The sequence below is a fragment of the Spinacia oleracea genome, chromosome 6 (genome assembly GCF_020520425.1).
Source record: "Spinacia oleracea cultivar Varoflay chromosome 6, BTI_SOV_V1, whole genome shotgun sequence".
In the NCBI taxonomy this organism is placed as follows: domain Eukaryota; kingdom Viridiplantae; phylum Streptophyta; class Magnoliopsida; order Caryophyllales; family Amaranthaceae; genus Spinacia; species Spinacia oleracea.
Window position 1 is genome coordinate 109,537,292 of NC_079492.1, and position 13,758 is coordinate 109,551,049.

The following is a 13,758-nucleotide window of genomic DNA, read 5'->3' on the forward strand; positions in this document are numbered from 1 at the left end:
AGAAAAGGAAAAGATACTCCAGTCACTATATGACGACTACAAGACGATATGTTAACAAAAGTTGAAGCACTAAAGTAAAGCATACCTTCCAAGCATCCGAGACAATCTCAACAGTTGCAGCAACTGGGGACAGGGTCTCTTGACGTTCTCGGCTTGACGGCATCCACAGGCGGTCAACCTCTGGCCAAAGCTGATGTTGTGGAGCATATGCCGACCCGAAGTTGTCAGGGAACTCCACAGCAAGCTTCCTCTTCCGAGTTGGAGGCGGCAACTTGAACTTGAACTCTGCAGCAGAAGATGTTCCCATCTCCCCAATCACAACAGCATCGTTGGAAGCCTTTGCCGGCCTCCGAGGTGACACCACTGTGATGGGCTTAGGCCGAGACACACTCCCTAGTGCCTCCAAACTCTTCTTCAGCAATGCGTCGGCAGAAGGAGCTTTGCCAGAGCGTGTCGACGGACCAGTTCCTGCACAAATATTTGGACGACACAGTCTCGTCACAACAATTGTAATCTATTTTTTGTAAAGGGCGACGAACCTAAGTTGGAAAATAACCCTAACCCATTTTTACCTGTTGATGTCGACATGTTTGCAGGCTCAGAATTTTCCTATTCATGAGAGAGTTCCTTGCGTTCAAACTTGATGCCGCTGAAAGCCCTGTCCTTCAAAGGGACCCCCAAGAGTACAACAGTTTTTTCCACAGCCTCGGCGCCGACTCCAACGGTGTCGAATGACGCACCTACAAAAACAAACAAGTGAGACAAAGTCAAATCGACAAGCCTAGAAAACACAAACAAACAACAAAAAACACCTCTAGCCATCCACTCCCCCGTCAAGAAGTCGGAGTCGGGCCCCAAACTAGCCAACTCAACAAAAAAGAACCGAACCATCCACCCACGGTCGTTCGACTTATCTGCACCTAGGAGGCCTCTCTGTCGTCCTGACATGCAGCAAATACATACCAGCTGTGAGGGGGTCGAAAAAGCACGAGGCTAATGCGTGACCTCGTCTCTCGTGGGCGTGACGTTGTCAGATCAAGTGTAATTGGATTTCCTGTGAGTTTACACCCAATCGACTATTAATATAGGAGTCGCCATTCAGTTTTTAACGACAATGAGAAAAACTGACAAAACTCGGTTATCGTGACATAAAGGGAGTGCAATTATGTTCGACCACGATGGCCATAGGTTCCTTTGTGATCCCTGGTGTGGGGATCGCTCAACGTACACCCGCAGGGCAGAGATTGAGAGTTCGGGGGACTGTAGCTACCGAGAGGAGTGCTCATCGATAATACTCCAGAGGCAGGTTATCCTTACTAGCTCAGCATAAATAATTGAAGGGACATGCGTTAAACTATTAAACTATTCTGAATTGATTTTAGCAATATGCAACACATAACACTAAATCGATCGTGATTATCTTATTTAGATTGATTTAAGGTACCTAGCATGATAATTCAATTGTCCAAGGTATTATCTTATTAGGCGTGATAGATCAATCAAGTTAATAGTTTGACAATTTTATAAAAGGGTGATGAAAGCGATTAAATCATATGAGGGACACATTGCAACGCACCCTTGAGAGGTGCGTTGTGGTTCTCAGAAAACTAACCACTTGACTTTGCTATTTCTCCTTTTATTTAACGAATCTCGGGTTTCTAAGCAATGTTCCAGTATTTAGGCTTAATTCATCAAGCTACAAGGGGCAGGATGCGTTCTGTAGACACCTACTTTTGTCCCCATTCCCGAAAGGGAAAGGTTCGATGATGAAAGCATAAATCTCCACTTGACAACGCATTTCCTATAAAATAAACGAATCTCGATTCCCCATTTCATTTCACCCGACACCTGCTATTTATGGAAACATGCTAAAAATAGTAACTGCCGTAAAAGGTAGCTTCTAAAAGTGGCAAATCATAAAGGATAGAAACCTGTCAGAATTAGGTGTTGCATTCCAACATAAATCCTAAATGAGATAGAAAACCGCGAGAATCCTATTCCTAATAGGATTCAGAAATAAGAGTTACGTATTAATTAAAATCCTAACGAGCCTAGAGTTCGTAACGGGCCCAGACGCATTCCGTCATAAAATTGATACGCGCTAAAAGACTCGAATTAATCTCAAACTCTACGGATTTCAGGAATCCGAATCTGACTAAAGAAAACAGCCCAGACCCTATTTTCAACGCCTGGCTTTGGGCGCCGAAATCTTCGGCGCCCAGGCCTGGGCGCTGAAAATACCTGGGTACGTGTTTTTTCCTAATTCTTTGTGGATTAGAACTCTGCAATTCTATCTTTCCACGAACTCTCCCCTATAAATAGACCCCTAAATTCGACGTGAAAAGAACACAACAACACACAATTATATTCTGAGTATTGACTCCAACCCTAGCCTAAGCCTCTCGCTGCGAAACTGTTTACGCGTTCTGTCGCAATCGATCCATAAATCGAACAGAACGTATCCTGTCCCATAATTGAGATTCGTTAAATAAAAAGGAGAAATAGCAAAGTCAAAGTGGTTAGTTTTTTGAGAACCGTGACGCACCTCTCAAGGGTGCGTCGTAATGTGTCCCTTTTCGATGATTTAACTGCTTTCCTCGCCCTTTTTATGAACTGTTAAACTAACCTAATCTGATTGTTCTATCACGCGTAACAAATATAATATTTTTGGGAAATCGGATTATCATGCTAGGCCCCTTAATGCTATTTAAATCAGATAATCGCGATCGAATTAGTATTATATGTTGCATATTGCTAAAATCAATTCAGATTAGTTTAATAGTTAACGCATGTCCCTTCAATTATTTATGCTGAGCTAGTAAGGATATCCTGCCTCTGGAGTTATCGACGAGCGAAGTACTCCTCTCGGTAGTTACAGTCCCCCGAACCCTCAATCTCTACCTTGCGGGTGTATGTTGAGAGATCCCCACACCAGGGATCACAAGGGAACCTACGGCCGTCGTGGTCAAACATAATTGCACTCCCTTTATGTCACGATAATCGGGTTTTGTCAGTTTTTCTCATTGTCGTTAAAAACTGAATGGCGACTCCTATATTACTAGTCAATTGGGTGTAAACTCACAGGAAATCCAATTACACTTGATTGAATAAAAAGAATCGTCACACCGACGAGGGACGAGGTCACGCATTAGCCTCGTGCTTTTTCGACCCCCTCACAGTGGCGACTCTGCTGGGGATAGTGAAGGAAATACTCGCGCTTGTAGGTAATCAAAATAGCCGAAGGGTGAAACGATCCTACCCCGCGTTTATTTCCTCATCAAGTTGGGACGACCTGAAAATCAGCATATTAATGTGAACGGGCAGAACCGCATAACGAATCTCGGCTCCCTCGGGAGTTGGGACTAAGGATACCTTTTTTCGCCAATAGGGGGGTGCATACGCCGCGCATGTTTCCCACTCGGTACTTGTGCAGGTAGTACACCTATCCCGAACCCAATCGCTCGCCCATTAGGTCCCTCTCGCCTGCATGCCCCCTTGGCTTGCACTTGCGGGTTGGCCTCTTGGGCGAAATTCGTCTGTTGAAGACACTACCTCGACCGGGGCATGTGTTGGATCTACGATAGAAGCGGTACCAAGCCAGGCGCAAATAAACTACCCATAGAAGCCTATCATAAACTACGTGGCATATTTAATGTTCAAATCCATGTTTGTAATGTAGTTATGTGTAGCGAAATATGTGATTGTGTGTGACAAACTATCCTAGAAAACCAACGACCTTAAAAATTGCCCAAACGTTCATAGACTAATTTGCCAAAGAGTTATACCGAAACACGTGTTCCACAAACCCGAATGATCGCCACAAAATAAGCGACGCTCGGGATGGCCTGTGACGAATCCCACAAACGCTGTTACGCGTAAAGGACGTTATTAGGCAAGCACGCAAATCGAAGTCGCATAAACAGAAGACAGAAAACGAGAACCAGCCAGGGACGAATTTTCAACGCCCCTGGCTGGGAGCCAGAATTTCTCACGCCCCTCGCTGGGCGCTGAAGTTGCTGCTTGGCCTTCTGGTCAGGCGCAGCAGCCTCGGTGCCCGTGCGAAAGGAAAATACGTAGCGCAAAAAAATGTTCATAAAAGGAATTGCTACAAGGGCGTAAGAAAAGCACTCGATTTCAAAAGCGACTCGCGAAAAAAAATTAATAACTCTTTGCGTCGTTGTTAGGCCTACTACGACGGCAATGCTCGACACTAAAAGTCGACCATGCAAATAATCATGAATGTCACACGGGCAGAGATTTTCGAAAACATAAAGAGTTCAAAGTGCACACATAGCAATCCAAATATACTAGTCCGACTTAAGGGTAGTCATAGAATGTCTAAAAAAACCGACTCACGAAACAAACTAATGTGTCTCCTACTCCACAACAATAATGCAGGGCCCCTGAGTACTTGCCCGTGATAGCCATCAAGGAACGCGATGGAAGAAGCATATCCCGAACATCTATACCTAGAGGTCGCACAAACCCAAGAGATGCATGCTCTGGGACACGACCCTTTACGTTCTCAAAGGTCACTCGCCCCAAAGAACCATGCTATGCCAAAAACGCTCCCCAACTCACACGCTTTCGGGCTAATGTTTGGGTTAGAAAAGAAAAGAGCGAAGAAAGAAACAGAAATTATGGCATTAGCTCTCCAAGATGAAGTGTTCGATCCTACTAAATTGATCGCTCCATCACCCTCAAAAGATGACCAAATCCAACGATGGTGGCGCAAGACTTTCAAATGGACTAACGGTCGTGGGATGAAGTTCAAGATATCTGCGGGAGAGGGTCCGATGTACGAAGAATTAGAGCCTGAATCCGAGTCTGAATCCGAGTCCGAACCTAGCAAAATTGTAACCCCTCCCAAAAATAGTTTAGACCCGGAAATCTCTACTCTGGGAGATCTTTTTGATGTAATGCTTCATGACTTTAATAAGATAAACAAAACTTTTGAGTATGTGCCGCTTAAAAATCCGAGTAATAATGCAGAATGTCTCGCCACTAATGAGCACGAAAAAGAGCCAGAAGAAGAATATACCGAACTAATAAAAGATGTAAGTGAACAAGAACTCAAAACTCCTATAATTGAGGACACAGAATCGGTAAATATTGGAACAGAAGAAAGTCCTAAAATTATTAAAATTGGCCACACCTTAACTCCCACTGAAAAGGCCGATCTAATCTCCACTTTGCGGGAATTCGAGGGTGTCTTTGCTTGGTCCTACAAAGACATGCCAGGAATAGATCGAGAAATCGCTGAGCATAAAATTCCGCTAGATCCCAAAATGACGCCAGTAAAACAAAAGCTACGGCGGCTCAAACCAGAGATAGCCTTGAAAATAAAAGAAGAAGTCACTAAACAATTAGACGCCAGCTTTATAAAAGTCTCCAACTACCCAGAATGGGTGGCCAATATTGTCCCCGCAACAGCTAAAAAAGATGGACGAGTGCGAATGTGCGTAGACTTTCGAGACCTCAACAAAGCCAGTCCTAAAGATGACTTCCCTCTACCTCACATTGACATACTAGTAGACAACACCGCAGAGCACGCGCTCCTCTCCTTTATGGACGGGTACGCCGGATATAACCAAATACTCATGGCAAAAGAAGACATGGAAAAAACAACTTTCATTACCCCTTGGGGAACATATTGTTACACAGTAATGCCTTTTGGTTTGAAAAACGCGGGGGCCACTTATCAAAGAACAGCCACCACGTTACTCCATGACATGATACATAAAGAAATCGAGGTCTATGTGGACGACATGATCGTCAAATCTAAAGACCGGCACGGTCACCTCCCGGCACTTAAAAAGTTCTTCACCCGAATCTTGAAATATAACATGAGACTAAATCCACAAAAATGTGTGTTCGGGGTAACCTCGGGAAAATTGCTAGGATATGTTGTTAGTACGCGAGGAATCGAGATTGACCCATCTAAGATCAAAGCCATTACCGAAATGCCCCCACCAAAAACTGAAAAACAGATAAGGGGCTTCCTAGGAAAGCTGCAATACATTAGTAGGTTCATTTCCAAGCTTACTATGACTTGTGAGCCAATATTCAAAAAATTAAGAAAAGAAGAAAAGATCGAATGGGATGAACAATGCCAAACTGCCTTCGATAAAATCAAAGAATACCTAAGCAAACCACCCGTCCTCTCCCCGCCTTTGCCTGGAATCCCTTTACGCCTATACCTAACCGTCACGGATACTGCAGCAGGAGCTATGCTCTCACAGTGCGTACATGGATCCGAGCGAGCCATTTACTACTTGAGCAAGAAGTTCATACAGTACGAGACGAGATACACAGAACTTGAGAAAACCTGTCTCGCCCTCGTCTGGGCATCTAAAAAACTCAGACATTACCTATTGGCCCACACTGTTCATATAGTGTCACAACTAGATCCCTTAAAATACATGTTCGAAAAGCCCGCCCTAAATGGTCGCCTGTCCAGGTGGCTAATCATGCTCTCAGAATTCGACCTAAAATTCATGCCGGAAAAAACAATCAAAGGAAGAGCGGTAGCCGAATTCCTGGCCGAGCATGCCACGAATGAGGAAACCACGGAAGCTTACCCCCTCCCCGACGAGGAACTTCTGATGATACGAGACGACTATTGGACACTATACTTCGATGGCGCGTCCAACCAAAAAGGATGCGGCGTCGGAGTTCTCCTAGTCAGTCCCGAAGGAGCCCATATACCAATTTCCGTCAAACTTGACTTCGAGGCCACACACAATGCCGCCGAATACGAGGCCTGTATAGTTGGGCTAGAGGCCGCAGTTAGCCTCGGAGTCAAACATCTACAAGTCTTCGGGGATTCTTCCCTAATAATCAACCATATATCCAAAAGATGGAAGGTCTGAAGCACTAGTCTCTCAAAATATCAAGCTCACTTAGACCAAATAGTCGAGCAATTTGAAAAAATCGAGTATACGTACTTGCCAAGAGACGACAACCAATTCGCGGATGCACTAGCAAAGCTAGCTTCAATGCTCAAAGTCCCGAATGAATGGGACGGAATGACCCTTCGGGTCGAGCGAAGGAAAGAGCCGGCTTATTGTTGTGCCATAGACTCCGAACCTGAAAACACCGAAGAAGAACCATGGTACACGGACATCCTTCGTTACAAAACAAGTGGGGAATTCCCCCCAAACACTTCCCCGCGAGCACAAAAGGCCCTACGCCTCCTCGCTTCACAATATAGCATAATTCTGGGAGAACTGTACAAATACACGCCGAATAAAATCAAGTTACTTTGTGTCCATCAAAACCAAGCCCAAAGACTAATGGAAGAATACCATAACGGCGTGTGCGGACCCCATATGAACGGAAAAATGCTATCCCGAAAAATATCCCGCTCAGGGTACTATTGGACCACTATGGAAACTGATTGTCATCACTTTGTAAAAACTTGCCCAAAATGCCAAATCTTCAGTAACCTTAACCATTTGCCTCCCTCAGAACTATACACCTTCACTTCTCCATGGCCCTTTTCCACCTGGGGTATAGATATAATCGGCAAGGTAACACCAACAGGCGTAGGGGGACACGAGTACGTTTTAGTCGCAATTGATTACTTCACTAAATGGGTAGAGGCAGTCTCCTATGCAAAATTAACGGCCAAACATGTCGCTCGATTCCTAGAAAAGAACATATTCTGTCGATACGGGGTTCCACATGAAATCATAAGTGACCAAGGTTCCCACTTCAGGGCCGAAGTCCAAGACCTGCTCGAAAAATATCATGTCAAACACCATGAATCCTCTCCCTACAGGCCGCAAATGAACGGCGCGGTAGAGGCGGGCAACAAAAATATTAAAGTCATAATCGAAAAAATGGCCGAAAATTATAAGGATTGGCCCAACAAATTACACTTCGCATTATGGGGCTATCAAACCTCAATCCGCACCTCCATTGGAGTAACACCCTACTCCTTGGTATACGGAATGGAAGCAGTTCAACCGGTCGAGTTGGAGATTTCCTCCCTCCGGATCGTCCTAGAAAGCAAGCTACCCGAAGCTGATTGGGTCCAAGCTAGGTACGACGAGCTCGTCCTTTTAGACGAACGAAGGTTGAGAGCTCTACATCACGTGCAAGTGTATCAAAAGCGCATCGCAAGGCAATTCAACAAAAGAGTCAAACCTCGAAATGTCAAAGAAGGCGATTTTGTATTAAAAGAAGTCCGCGCACCTACTACGGACCCTCGAGGAAAATTCCGGCCTAACTGGACGGGACCGTATTTTGTAAAGACCATCCTACCTGGCGGAGCAGTCCAACTAGCTGACATAGATGGAGCGGAATTTGCTAACCTCACGAACTTAGACCAATTGAAAAAGTACCATATTTAATAAAATTCAGTCCGGAGTTAAGGCATCTAATAAAACACATTAAGACTCATAAGCAAGCATTCTGCGCATTACTATAAGCAAACGGCATAAAACTCGATAAAATAGAAAAAGCGAAGGACAAAACTTCAACGCCCAGGACTGGGCGCTGTTATTTTTCACGCCCAAACCCGGGCGCCGATATTTCCTTCGCCCTTGTTCGGGCGTCATTCTCTCTTGCCACCTACCCTCCCGCTTCTGCAAGTGTTCGTACTCCTTTTTCTAACCCTCAAAAGAACCACGAACACTTGGGGGGGAAGCAGACGTGTAATGAACACCCTTTCAAAAAAAAAAAAAAACTATTTTCAAAAGCTAGAACTACGCGCGACCTGATTCTGACAAGATACGTAGGCAATCCTTCTCAAGGATTCGGTCCAATAAAAATTAAAAAATAATAAAGTCATGCAACGCATCAAGAGGAAAAGATACTGCAAAGGGCACTCTACCCTAACCCATGCACGGGCAAGACCAAATAGAATGAAAAAACAAAGCCACAAGAATTCTCAGGAACAAGCCTAACAAAGGAGTATGGCACGAGTCGGCAAAAAACAAAAAATAGTGAACATGCATATGTAATACCCCAAGTAGTCGGTTAGTCTAAAAATATGTGTGCACTCTTGTATGAACTCATTATTTTTACGAAAGTCTTTCCCTTTTCAAAATTCGTCGTTGGTTTAGAAAGCTAATATTGCTATAAAATGTTAAAACAAAGCCCACGGAAGGCTCAAAACATTCTTGCACCAAAAATCGCAAAAAAATATATATATATACATGCGGAATACAAGAATGAATATGTACAAAACAGGAGGTAAGCCTAAGACTCGTCATCGGCTCCATGTCTCCAAGCCTCGCCGGTCCATCCACTCCACTCCCCGTGGTATGAGGGCCCCCAGCCAGAATCACCCCAAAAATGAGGCTGTGACTGCAACTCGGGGCTAGGCTCTCGGGCCACCGACACGGAACGTCGCCTATGCTCCGGCTCGGACCTCTCCCCGGAAGAACTCACCCCCGCGTCGGAACGGCGATGCCGTAAGGGCGAGTGCCGTACCCTCTCTCTCTCACGACCGTGTCCCCCGCCCGAGGGACCCGCGTCGTCGGCCCCGGCGCGTCTAGCACCCGTCTACAAGAAAAGAAAAAAAAGAATGTGAGTAACCGAAAGCCAAACAAAAGGTACAGATCAAAAGAAAAAAGAGGGCACATTACCCGAGTAGAGTGGGGGCTCCTGCAAGAAAGTGCAGACCGGGCTCGAACCAACGCGGACTTCAACCGGTTGATCACCCCCACCATCGCGTTGGCCGTACGGGCCGGAACCTGAAACAGGAGTGTTAGTAAAAAGGGAGAGAAAAAAAATATAAGAAGAGTGCACAAATAAAAGGTGCATACCGCCTGTACTCCCTCAGGGAGCGGAGCATGAAAAACCCGGTCTTCCGGGAAAGTCTCCACAATCTCGGATCCACTCTCTCCGGTATACGAGATCCGAGCATCGGGAAGCACCCATCCCCCCAACGAAGGGTCAGGACACTCCTGCACAAAACACAGTAGGCATAAACACATGGGCACGAGCATGAAAACACTAAAATCAATACGAAGAGAGAAGGCAACTTACAGCGCCAGGCTCCGGGAGACGAAGAGAATCCTGGATAAACTGGTAATAGCTAGCTCCCTCTATCACCAACTCCGTCGCCGGCACGCCAGTCCTCGAGTGGACCCTCCACGACTCGCCTATCGAGCGAGTAGACAACATGGTCGCAGGCGGAGGCATAGGCACCGAAAAAGCCCCGACCGTCTGCATACGTACCCGCTCTCCCAGGTACCAGACAGGGTCCCGGCGGCCAACGAACAAGACCCGCATCTGGCTCAGGGCATAACTATCCCTGACCGAAGCATGGGTACCCCTAAAAGAGAGCCATGGGGTCCAAACCACCTGTTTTGTACAAACGCAGTCAGATCTCGCACATAGAAAATAAAAAAGAATGACGAAATACGAGATAGAGGATAAGATTCTGTAAATGCTCAGGGTTCCCGTCCCAGATAAGATCCCACACGGTATCGGGCGGTGGACGCACTGTCAGCTTCTTCTTCCAACCCCAACGGCGACCGGCAGGGAACTCCAAAGGCCTCTGCCCCTTTCGGGGAGCCAGCCAAGGTAAGTGCTCAAAGGCCCACAGCTGCAAAAAGAAAGGACAATAAAACATTAAAAAAAGAGGCCCGGTAAAAGCGAGAAAAACAAAAGAAAGTCTAGGCACATACCTCGATCAAACGCGGCACTCCCGCTAATGTAATCACAAAGTGACGTCTACTCGGGTCCGAGTCGCGCACCGACAAACTCATCTGGCCGACAAGCGTCGCATAGCCCAAATCGCCCCAGCGATAGTCACCCAGTGTAGACACGTCCTCCACCATGCCTATCCACCTCGGGTCAAAGGTGTCAGTCGGACCCGATAGAAAAGTGGAAGTAATAAAATGGAGGTAGAACAGCCGAGCCTGTCTCGAAGGCGACTCCTCTACCCCATGCTCCAAAGCCCACATCAGGTCAGCGAAAGGTATCCCACGGGGCTGGTACGAAGGTAATCTACTACCCATCCACGAGCCCAGGAGCCTGGTACCCTCAGCAACAGTCGGCGACGGGCTATCCGACCTCAGACGAACGGGGTTCCCTGTAAAGGTCAAGCCCGTCAAAGCCGTATAGTCCTCAGGAGTGATCGTCATCTCGCCCCAAGGGAAATGGAAGGTGTTGGTGGTATCCCACCACCACCTCATGAACGACCGCAGAAAGGACAGGGAGATGTTAAGCCGCAGTATCTCCCAGAAGGTCTCAACCACCGGAAACAGTGAGCTCGCCCTCACCAAGGCCTGGGCTTTCGAGCTCAGGTAGCTAAAAACGGTCTCACTCGTCGCTGCGCCATAGCCGCGAACCGTAGTCTCTCTCCTCGCGTGAAGGTGGGAAGTCACGTGGTGCTCTAGGTCGTAGTGCAGATCACGACCGTCGTAGAGCTCAGGGCCCACCCATAGGGGACCCGCGCCAGTAGACTGACGCGTCATGCCACGCTCCTCGTGGCCACCAGGAGGGGGTAACGACTCGTCAGACATGCTGATCAACAATACAACAAGGCATTATACCTTTGACAAAATCAGCACTCACACCGATCCCTAAAAAGAGTGCATTTCACTCATGAAATGGAGTCATACAATTTTTGTTCCCTAAAAACATGATACTAAGTTCATACTTGGCGAAATTCCCTAAGTAAAAATTAACTCCAGCAAAATCAAAATTCTTCCATGATTTGTCACCCATGAATTATGAGGAACCAAGAACACCTACATTATAAGAAAATACTAGGGTCGTAGGTTACTTGGGGGCTAGCATGAAAATGCCCAAATTCAACAAAAATCAACATACTTGCAAAAATTAACATGCACAAGCTAATTAACATGTTATGTGGAACATTTCCAACTATCTAATTGAAGGAAAGGGGCACAAAATAAAAAAACTCCAAATCAATTTCATGCACAAAAATACTTGACAAAAATACTGAAATTGACAAAAAAAACTAAAAATTACTTACATTGGGAAGATTAAGAAGTGATTTGGAGTAGAATTCGTGAAGAAAAGTGAAGGAAACGAGCAAAATCAGTAGAAAGAAGTGAAGAGTTTAAGCGAAAATGGTGGAAATGGGAAAGGAAGGAGACGGTCCGCGTATTTAAAGACCAGCCTCCCCCTTCGCATTTTCAACGCCCAGCTCTGGGCGTTAGAAATTCAAGCGCCCACAGTTGGGCGCTGAAAATGCTTCCTAGATAGCGAATATTCGCTGTCGGGCACGCGTACTCCCCTATTTTGTGTAAGATATCCGTTATCTTGATATTTCTTTCCCAAAAAAAAAACGGTATTTTGAAAAAAAAAAGAAAAAAAAAAAATATTGTTAAACAAAATATACACAGTGTGGACCCACTTATAGGACACATCTAAGCAGGAAATATTACGACCCACCAACAGGTTGTAATCACAAAAGCCCTTCTACATAGGCAAAATAAGAAATTCAAAATGGGCTCGCCCACCCTCAGCGGGCGGGGTCTGCGTCACTAGCCGCGTAGGTCCTTATTTTAAAAAAAAAATAAAACAAATTTCAAAATAGATTCGTCCACTTCTATCGGACGGGGTGTCCACCCTTAGCGGACAAGGTTCGCCATCTTTAGCCGGCGGGGTCTACGTCACAAACCGCGTAGGTCCTTATTTTCAAATTTCAAAAACAGATTCGTCCACTTCTATCGGACGGGGTGTCCACCCTTAGCGGACAGGCTCACCATCTTTAGCCGGCGGGGTATGCGCCATTAAACCGCGCAGGTCCTTAGTCGCTGCAGCGATAACTTTTGCTTGATTTTCCTTCGTTTTACGTCCTATAAAAATAAGGGTGCTGGATTTTCCTTCGTTTTACGTCCTATAAAAACAAGGGGGTTGGATTTTCCTTTGTTTTACGTCCTATAAAAACAAGGGGGTTTTCTCGTTTAACTAGCCTTGAAAATGAGAATCTTTAAAAATATTTTACCTCGTGATTAGGCTTGGCCAGACCCAATTACACTTTATATCTTTGATTTCGAAAACATCTGTAGCTATTCCCAATGACAAAGTGAGGGAGTTTCTACGCACCTTTAGATCCTTCCAATGACAAAGTGAGGAAGTTTCTATACTATCAGTTGACAAATCCCAATGACACGTGAGGGATATGTCGACACTTCAAGTGATGACCCTTAAGTCAAATGTTATGACTCGGGGGCTCGTGAGACCCTCGCAAAACAGGTCACATACACCATGGCTTGTGTGACGCACTCCGTCTAATACTTTGACCATCGTCTTACTCCAAGACTCAGTCAAAGTGGGGGCTAACTGTAGACACCTACTTTTGTCCCCATTCCCGAAAGGGAAAGGTTCGATGATGAAAGCATAAATCTCCACTTGACAACGCATTTCCTATAAAATAAACGAATCTCGATTCCCCATTTCATTTCACCCGAAACCTGCTATTTTTGGAAACCTGCTAAAAATAGTAACTGCCGTAAAAGGTAGCTTCTAAAAGTGGCAAATCATAAAGGATAGAAACCTGTCAGAATTAGGTGTTGCATTCCAACATAAATCCTAAATGAGATAGAAAACCGCGAGAATCCTATTCCTAATAGGATTTAGAAATAAGAGTTACGTATTAATTAAAATCCTAACGAGCCTAGAGTTCGTAACGGGCCCAGACGCATTCCGTCATAAAATTGATACGCGCTAAAAGACTCGAATTAATCTCAAACTCTACGGATTTCAGGAATCCGGATCTGACTAAAGAAAACAACCCAGACCCTATTTTCAACGCCTGGCTTTGGG

At 45.5% G+C, this 13,758-nt stretch overlaps 1 protein-coding gene across 1 annotated transcript; it reads right to left on the minus strand.

The window, feature by feature from the left end:
* Positions 1-609: 609 nt before the first annotated feature.
* Positions 610-11,010, minus strand: LOC130463471 (uncharacterized). The gene is made up of 3 exons (XM_056832607.1): positions 10,644-11,010; positions 10,437-10,561; positions 610-781 (listed from the first exon to the last, which is right to left on the minus strand). Exons 1-3 carry the CDS (start codon positions 10,974-10,976, stop codon positions 610-612), a joined length of 630 nt encoding a protein of 209 aa, XP_056688585.1. The 5' UTR covers positions 10,977-11,010.
* Positions 11,011-13,758: the final 2,748 nt, after the last annotated feature.